Raw genomic sequence first — 9,881 nt, 5'->3', positions numbered from 1 at the left:
AATGCAACAAGTAGCACATAACATGACATAATGGTCTCAACAAGGTACTTGTCTTAAAACAGAACTCGACCCTGCGTCGAGCGGTGCTAAGTCAAATGCACATAATGCAAATAAAGCATAGCCAACTAGGGATATTCATTGCTTGTGGCTTGTTCTTCTAAGTTTGTAAATCCTAACGGAGATGGTATCTAGACCTGGCTTACCCGGACGAACAACCCGAGCCGAGGAGCGTCAAGCGTCACCAGTAGTAGAACAGCACTGGCTAGCTAACGGCTCTCCCGCCTAAACACGTGTGACTAAATCCTTCACCATAAGCTGGTAGGCTAACTGGCTTTATCTCAAGACAGAAATTTTGTGATGCTGGTAGGCAAACACAACATAACTAATTATCAGAAGACTCAGAGGGATGCGAGAGAAGATACAATTTATATGTACAGTTCAACAATATCAAAACGGTGAAAACTCGACAAGTAACACATTAGGCCCAAATAAATCACAATATATACAAAAATTAATAAAGCCAAATAAAGTCAATGTACAAGCTCGAATTCTTGAAGTACCCAGCAGAGTCGCCAGAGCTGTCACATCCCCTTTTCTACCCCCAAAAAGATAATGTGGATTAAAGGATTTTTCTATTTAAAGTGACAAAATTGAGTAGGGATTATTTTATTTACAGAGTCGCCACTTGGAATTGATTTTGTTGGTGTTCTAAGTCACCTTTCATTTGAATCCCTAATCAAAGGAAGATTTGACTCTATTATTATTGGTCTGCGAAAACAAAGTCCGGGTAAGGAATTCTGTTAACCGGGGAGAAGGTGTAAGGCATTCTCCGAATCCCGTGGTTCTAGCACGGTCGCTTTTATTGACTAAAATTTGGCTTGAATTAATTTTGGATAAAGTATATTTTATTAGCCTTGAATTACTATCGTCTAATATCGCTTAAAAATTAATAATTAAATTTTATTAATTTTGCCTTAGAGCGTGTAAGCACACAAGGTTTTATTTGATTATATGTACAAATGGCTACTTTATTAAATAAATATCAACCAAGGATCGTGTATGAACACATGGTCTACATCTCAAACATGCCTAAAATTGTCAATCGCTTAAATTAATTATTAAGAAAATGAGCTAATTAATTAGTAATAAAATCTGATTTTTTTTTATTAGAATGACACTTTAAAGCTTGGTCCAACTTGTTATTATTATTATTATTATTTATTTATATTTTTAAAAAGAAAGAAAATAGGCAGCTATGGAATTATATTGATGTTGGGATGTTGCTATTAAAGAAAATAAAATGGATCAAACTTTGGGTTTAGCTATTGGGCACCAAAGTGAACACTTTTATGGCCTTTATATGAATTTTCTAAGTTCAAAAGCCCATGTTTCTGGAGATTAATACAACAACCCAATAGCAATTCATGTTCAAAATCCTTTAATCAATTACTCTCTCTCTCTCTCTCTCTCTCTCTCTCTCTCTCTCTCTCTCTCTCTCTCTCTCTCTATATATATATATATATATATATATATATATATATATATATATATATATATATATTATAAGAACGAAAGAACAAGCCCCCCAAAAAAACTTAAACTTTTCATTAATTACCAAAAGTATAGAGCAGGGAGGCAACCTATGACATTTAAAAATAATATAAAGAATAAAAATTACTCATATGGAAGAGTATCTTACTAGAACACATATAAAAATGCTTTTGCAATTTAGTTGTAACAAAAAAACAAAAAAAAAGCTACTTTTATTACTACATAACCTTCTAGTTAAAAAAAATAAAACAAATACTACTTCTGCTTTGAACCAATAGTACATATTCCAACAATCATTAAAGAAGATTAAACTTAAGAGCCCAAAAACTTGTGATATACTATTCTTAAAAAACAAACAGTAGACCAACGAGATACTATTTCAGCTGATCTGAAAGGAAGATTGAAGTTTTAACTTATCCCGGATTCCGCACACTTCGAAATATACATGCAGCATTTAAATATTTCTTTCTTCATTAGGTCTCTTCAAGCATGCTCGAATAACAGAAATATGTTCATAGACATTGAAAATATGCATTACAATAGCTTAAAAGTTACCTGAATGGCTGAAAATCAAAACTATAGCGAAGATGGAACACCGGAAGAACAAACTAACGAACAACAGCGAACTAGCAAACTTCCGGTAGTGAAAAGAGCAACCAAACAGCAATCTTTTAACCCAAAGTGACCAAGGAACTCAAAACAGAAGTTCAGTATCTTGGCAAAGGAAACAAGAACTCGGCTAACCTTAAGAGCTTAAGTTATTTTTCCCAAGGTATTAGCTTTCAAAAGAATCACTCACAAACTTTCAGTTTTTCAGCTTACTTTGTTGTTCAGCTGATGCCTTTTACTCTCAAAGTTGTGTATTTTGCTTAGAGTGAGAAATGCCTATGTCTTCTAAGTATAAGAGAGTGTGTGTTCTTTGTTTTAGGGAGGGGTGTCTTCTGTCCAAAGAAAACAACAGGCTGCTAGGGGTTTTGTAAAGGGGGAGGGATCCGTTCTTTTTTTTTCTTTTTCTTTTTTTTGTGTGTGTAATGTGTGTGTTTTAATGGCTGAAAATAGGGTATGGGGTTTGTGAGTGGGGGACAAAGTGTGGGGGACAAGCATGGGGGGCAAGCGTAGGGGATAAGGGAAAGTGGAGTGGGGACAAAGTATGGTATTGGTGAGATGAGTGGGCGAAAATTTAAGCACGGTTAAAAATTAGGTGCTCACAGTATGGTTATGTAATTTTTGTACATAAATAAAAATTGTGCTTTGATAATGATGTTTACTATCATATTTATTTTGTTTATGTCATTTTGAAGAATATGGATAATCCTCAAATTATGTTTGGATCAAAGATCAATCATGAAGATATTTGTGTAATTGATAGTGGAACAACTCATGCCATATTCAAAGATCAAAAATACTTTTCTTATTTGCATAAGGAAAAAGAAAATGTTTCAATAATTTCTAGTAATATAAGTTTGATTGAAGGCTCCGGAAGAGCCACTATATTTCTGTCTAAGGGAACAAAACTTATTATAGACTGCATTATTCTCCTCCAATTCCCGAAGAAACTTATTGATTTTTATAGATATCCGTCGAAATGGGTATCATGTTGAGACGATAGATGAAATGAATGTGGAATATCTTTGTATTACAAGGAATGTTTGTCGCCAGAAATGCATTGTAGAAAAGTTACCAACTTTATCTTCTAGCTTATACTATTCAAAGATTAGTGCAGTTGAAGCACACTCTATCGTATACCAGAAATTTACTGATTCAAATATTTTTGTGCTTTGACATGGCCATTTGGGCTATCCTGAATCAATAATGATGAGACGAATCACTGAAAATTCAAGTGGGCATCCATTAAAGAACCTGAAGATTCTTACAAATGATGAATTTTCCTGTGATGCTTGTTATTAAGGCAAAATGATCACTAGACCATCACCAATAAAGGTTGGCATTGAATCCCCTGCCTTTTTAGACATATATATGGGGATATATGTGGACCTATTCACCCAAAAAGGTGATCTTTTTCAAGCAATTTACACAAGGGGTTAGCAATTTTGAAAAAATCTTTTATAAACCGTCTATAGAACCCGGCGTGACCAAGAAAACTTCTTATTGCTTTGACGGAAGTGGGTGGTGGAAGCTTTTCGATCACATCAACCTTTGCACGGTCTACCTCAATGCCCTTACTCGACACTAGGTGCCCCAAGACTATACCTTCCTGTACCATGAAATGACACTTTTCCCAATTGAGTACCAGATTAGTCTCGACACATCTTTTCAGCACTCTTTTCAAATTCCTTAGGCAATCATCGAATGAGTCTCCCACCACCGAGAAATCATCCATAAAGACCTCCATGATGTCCTATGCTATATCAGTGAAGATGGTCATCATGCACCTTTGAAATGTGGCAGGTGCATTGCATAGGCCGAACGGCATCCTCCGAAAGGCGTAGACGCCATATAGACATGTGAATGATGTTTTCTCTCTATCTTCCCCGGCAACAGCACCAAAATTTGATCACGCCCAATTATGCCTTATAAAAAGGACTAAGCGGTCATTGCAAATATATTCCGGCTAATAAGTCCGGAGTCGAATCCCACAGAGAATTAACCTATCAAACACAACTACTAGACTCGCACGAACTCACGCAATCAATCTTCAGAAATATTTAAGTAATAATTTGGATGTTTACTAACTAAATATTACGTAATGAAAATGCAACAATTAATAACTAACTACTAACGGGTTGTAGAAAAGAATTGGAATGATCTAAGGTTGTGATTTCTCCTATTATCGGAATCTTTTCTGCTACGTTTTTTATAAATTTGCCTAAGTCTTCTCTATCGATCATGAGTACTCTGACTGTCGTAACTATCTCCCGAGTAATTACTATAATTTACTAGACATATTCTCCCGAATTACGCTAGCTGGCATTAAGTACGGATCACTCGGATCGCACCAAGGTTTTGTTATCCCTAATCCCACTTTTAAACCCTTCGTATTGATCCCTCATATACGTTAGGAGTGATGTTGTTCAACAACTACCTAAATATGCACTCTCTCCCGAGTAATACATACTAAATAGGCACAGCCAACTGAGGGCCCTTCAATCAACCACAATAATATTATAGTTGAACAAACAGAGAAAATACTACGGCAAATCTATATTAACGTAACAAGAAATTCATCATTCAATAGGTTCCATCAAAACCTTAGATTAGGAGTTTAGCTACTAATACTCATAGTAACAATATCCAAAATATTTTGCATAATTAAATTACAAAGTAAGGATAAAGGGATGTAGAAATCGATGAGTCTAGCTCCCAACGGTTGTTCCACGAGCTATCCTTGCCTCCGGTTGCCAAAAGTCCTCAAAAGTGGCATTTTTAGGTCTATTTATATGTGTAGGAAAAGACATAAACGCGTAGGACAAGTCCTAGTCAAACCAGGAGACGAAATAAGTCTTCAAAGCTCGGAATGTGTGTCTCAGACCTGGCCTCGCGAGGCATAACGCCAGCTTAAGCTTGCCCCAGGCCAAGCATCGCGAGGTATAACGCCTGCTTGAGCTCGCCCCAGGCCTGGCGTCGCCAGCTCCCACGCGAGCTAAAGGGTCTCGCCCAGCCTGCTCTAACGCCTGCTCTAGGCTTGGCTTCGCCAGCTTTTCATTTGTCGGCTGCAAGCTATCTTTCTTTCTTCTTTTCAACTGTTTTCGAGCACGCTTTAAACTTTAATTATTTCTTTTGCTCTACTTTCATCTCCAATTCATCTACACATAAAATAGACTCCATTACGCGCAAATAAAGTATAGTTTATCATTAAAGCATATAAAATGCAAGGCGAATAATGTGTTAAACTATGAAATTATAGCCACACATCATGTATAGCTAGAATTATGAAAACATTGTAATGGAAAAGTATAATTATTTGGTAATAAAAAATGGAGAATGATAATAAATTCCCGTTCCAATCGTGTTGTTTTTTAGGTTGATAATTGAGTAAAATTTCCCCCCATCACTTCCGTAATCTTTGTTATTCAGGTAAAAATAAAACTGTGTGTGATCGAACATGAATTATTAGTTGTATTCTCGTAATCAGTGTTTTAAAAGGCGTGGGGCGTAAGGCGGGCGTTTTACATATGCCTCAGCGAGGCGTAAGCCCCATATGTTTTTAATTTTTAATATTTTATAAAATAATATAATGATAGTAAATATTTATAAACATGTAAAATTACATAAAAATTGAAGAAAACTATAAATATGTAAAATATATATATGTGTGTGCGTATATATATATATAACATGATTCTTAAGTATAATTAATGCATACAAATCACGTATAATGTCTATAATTTTCAAATAATTAAAAACTTATAATTTTTTTAAAAAGAATGATCAAACTCCACATTTTACCTTCCTAAAAGTAAATAATTAATAAAATCTTATTAGTACGATAATTAAAATATTACTCCTTCATGAAGAAATACAAATTAGTTTAAGATATCAAATTAATAAAAGTGTATAACAAAAAGGGACAAATGAACTAAGACACGACCAATAACAAGTGACGATATAAATTCGCAATATTATGTCTCATTATTAGAGTTATGCTCAATCTTTATATTTCTATCGATAAATAGAACTTTTATCATTAATTTGTTAAAGAATTTTGAAGGTCAACGATATTAATTAGGAAATTCGACACGTGATTTGCGTTAGAACTGTTAGGCGAGCCCTGAGCGTTGGGCGTTAGGCGTGTTTAGGGCACACAGTCGAGCGCTTGGAGCATAAGCCTCAAAGAACTAAGCCTCATACATGAGCCCCGAGACATTTTGTAAGTGCCCCACCCAGGGACGAGCCCTGAGCAAATCCCAGAAATGCCTTTTAAAATACCGGTCGTAATTCCCTAGTCCATTATGACTTTTGTATCACAAGTGTTTGGTATATGGAGTATTTTTCAGGGTTTTTGTTTTTCCATGAAAAGGATTTTGAAAGAATACGAAGAAAAAAGGATCACGAAGTTGGAACTTTTCAGGACCTATTTTGTCATTTAAGCATTAGCTATTGTCTGTTTCAAACTTTCATGACTGCTCACTCCTCCTTTCCTATCTTCCTTCAACATGCCAACGAGCCTCCAGCCATCTTGGTAATAGTGATTATAGAGAAGTCGTACATAGCCATTTCGCATTTATGTATAGTTCAGAAAAAAGTACTACTTTAAAAAATATATTTTAATATAAATATTAATAGCTAATTTTATAACTCGAAATTATAATTTATAAGTTATACAAAAATAATTTTACCGTACTTTCTCGTCCCTTCAACAAAGTGACTACTTAGAAGGAGTGTAAAGTTAGGTCCCACATGGCAGGCTCGCTCCTTTTATTTCTCTTGACACTACGTGTTTCCCATTTCTCATCTTTTTACCCAGTTTTTCTCAAGAGTGGATCCTTGATTACCTACTTATGCTCATGTTTCTCTCATCAATGGTATTCAATCCTCCTCCTTTTTCTTTCTTTCTCCTTTTTCTAAGGAACCGTTTGTCAATAAATTTTGCTAAAATCCCAAATCTCAAAATCATAGTTGGTTTTGGGTCAAAATATCACTATTATATTTTTTAAAAATTGTCCCAAATTTTTGTATTTTATAAAAGAGCTCACCGTTTATTATTTTATAACAATGTTGCTTCGTCTTTTCAATCACATGATAATGTATCATGTACTTCATTATAAAAATAATAATTTTGTATCAAATTTATTTATGTTCAGGACTATAGTTTGCGATAATATAATGAATGCTATTGATAATGGTACTATTGGGTATTTGTGATAATTTTTAGAAATTATGGGTATTAGTCATGTTTAATATTTTTTCAAAATTAATTTAAAAAATATATTTTGAAAACTGATGTCCAAACATATTTTCATCTTCAAACCAAACTTCACCCAAATAAAATTTTTCACAATAAATTTGAGAATCTATGGCTAAAGTATCATCTCTTTAATTTTCGTTCATCTCCTTCTTCTCCAACGCAGTCTCATAGAATCCAACCATCAAATACTATTCAACAACTATTCAAACTTAGCATGTGTCACGAACAGGAATGCATAGATATCTCAAAAAATCAGTGATTCTCCCGCCAAAATATTATGCCCATCATTTTTCTCTTCGAAAAATCAGGAAAACAGAAATTTTAAGTCATTCTTCTTTTTGGACTCTTGAATTTGGAGAAGCATACATGATTCACGAACAAACGATCCTAAATATCCCTAAATATCCACCTGTTCAGTTCCTTTTAGAAAATTATTTAGAAGATAGAGGGGAAGAAACTCCAAAGTGACGACTGATGAGAAGAGAACTAAAGTTAACTGTTTTTTCATTTTGCCATTAGTAAACTTGGTAAAAAGATGAGAGAGGGGATCGAGAACGGGGATGGAGAAATGGGAATACGTTAGTGCCAGAGATAAACGCCTGCCATGCAGGACCCACTTTTCCATTTGTCTGATAAGTAGAGCCTCGTAAAAGTTTTGTTGGTTGAGTCTCACTCAAAAAAAAAATTCTCAGAAAAATAGGCCATAGACACCAACGTCCAGTCTGTCTCCCATTTTGTTGCTTTTATTAATATCGGTATTCCCTTAATTAATTTCCCTTAGATTTTTCTGTTTTAGTTCTTTTTTCGCAATTTTATCTTAGTTTTTTTCTTCTTTTTCTGGATGTATCTCTAACTCACATATGATAGTGAACAACTTCTCTAACTCACCTAAAATAAGGATTCGTCTATTAGACTATTTGGCGTAGAAAAAAAAAATATTTTTGATGATTTTTGGTACTCCTTACACTTCATCCTTCTCACTTGTGTCATTATATTTTACCGCTTTAGCCTTTACTATTATTTTCATTTTTATCAAAAGATTCTTCCGGAGTTTATTTCATTATCACTTGAATTTAACATCCATCTTCCATCTCCCATCCATGGATTCCGAGTCAAGGTAAAAATACCAAACCTGAATATGAAACCCAAACCTGAAACACAGATACCAAAGAAAAAACATTAACAAATTCAACTAGCAAATAAATAAAAGTTCTTAAAAATAAAAAGATAATGGAAAATATACGAAGAAAAAAAATTAAAAAATACATACTACCTTGGACGAAAGATGATGAACAGATGCTAAAGCACGTCGATCGCAGATACGGCGAACGAACGGGAAACGCCAAAGCATAATGGAACGATGAACGCCAAACACGACGGGAAACACAAAAGCTGCGAACGAACACAAAAAACAAAACAAGTCACACCACTCCACTAAACACCTAAAACGCCAAACACAGATTTCTCAACCATATCCAATGCCTTATGATGTTTTAGTTCAAATTTAATCAAATTCAATTTCCTGGTTATTTTTATGGAATTTAAGTCCAAATTGTCCTTCAATTGCATCAGTTACTGCAAATCCATATGTACAAGGGAGAATTATACTACTTCCGTACTGTATCAAAATTGCCATAGCTTCCTTTTCGTCGGAGTAGTAAAAACAGCAGCCGGAATCTGACGCCATCGCCGGAAAACTCAGGAGGTGAGCTTCAGATAATATATGAAATTCACCAACCTGTAACAACGGAAACGGAAACGGAAACTTTTTCATAGGTTATACTTTGGACATTCTGGAAAGCCGGCTAGGACGCGGTTGAAAGTCACCTCGACGTCTCTGATGATGCGAAGAAGGCCTAATAAGAGCTGCCAGAGCTCGCTTTACTAAATCACCTTCAACAGACCAGATCCGCACCAGTGAGTTCGTCATCGCCGATCGCCGAGCATTCAATCGACTAGGCGAATACGAAATCGAAGGAGTATTTCTCATATTCTTATGCATACTACACCTGAACGAACCAGGATGCGTCGTCGGAGAGCACAAGCACGTCCTTTTCGGAATCTGCTTCCGAACCACCTGATCACGCTGAGACACTGCCACGGAACGGCGAGGAGAGCTAGATCTGTCGATGAAGAACTTAACGCTAGGCGTAGAATTCACCGGCGCCAGCGCGTGGAGATTCACGCGCGTCGGAGAAGCCGAACGGTTGAAACAACCTGCCGATGGAGACGAATAAAAGCTAGAGGTCCTGTACGAAGCGAACGACGTCGCATCAGTTGCCGCCATGGTGTTACAGCACCGGCCGGTGGGTGAGATTGACCTCTCAAACGCCGATCTCAGCCTTCTAGAGGAATTCGCCATTGTAATTGGAGAGCTATATAAACATATTCTGTATGTATTGATTTTTTTTCTTTTCTAAAAGTGCCCCGAGGCTTTTCAGTTGGGCAAACTTAGCGAGTCTCA

The 9,881-nt window shown here is 35.7% G+C and overlaps 2 protein-coding genes across 2 annotated transcripts; both read right to left on the bottom strand.

Moving 5' to 3' along the window:
* Positions 1-6,422: 6,422 nt before the first annotated feature.
* LOC104115808 (uncharacterized) lies at positions 6,423-9,881 on the bottom strand. Its single transcript, XM_070177744.1, has 4 exons — positions 9,037-9,881; positions 8,691-8,809; positions 8,550-8,568; positions 6,423-6,688 (listed from the first exon to the last, which is right to left on the bottom strand). Exons 1-4 carry the CDS (start codon positions 9,189-9,191, stop codon positions 6,661-6,663), a joined length of 321 nt encoding a protein of 106 aa, XP_070033845.1. The 5' UTR covers positions 9,192-9,881; the 3' UTR covers positions 6,423-6,660.
* LOC138891446 (uncharacterized) lies at positions 9,195-9,779 on the bottom strand. Its single transcript, XM_070179372.1, has one exon. It carries the CDS (start codon positions 9,777-9,779, stop codon positions 9,195-9,197), a length of 585 nt encoding a protein of 194 aa, XP_070035473.1.

Source organism: Nicotiana tomentosiformis, chromosome 6 (genome assembly GCF_000390325.3).
Source record: "Nicotiana tomentosiformis chromosome 6, ASM39032v3, whole genome shotgun sequence".
Taxonomy (NCBI): domain Eukaryota; kingdom Viridiplantae; phylum Streptophyta; class Magnoliopsida; order Solanales; family Solanaceae; genus Nicotiana; species Nicotiana tomentosiformis.
Note: the sequence above shows the minus strand (reverse complement) of the source record. Positions and strands in the feature narration are given on the sequence as shown.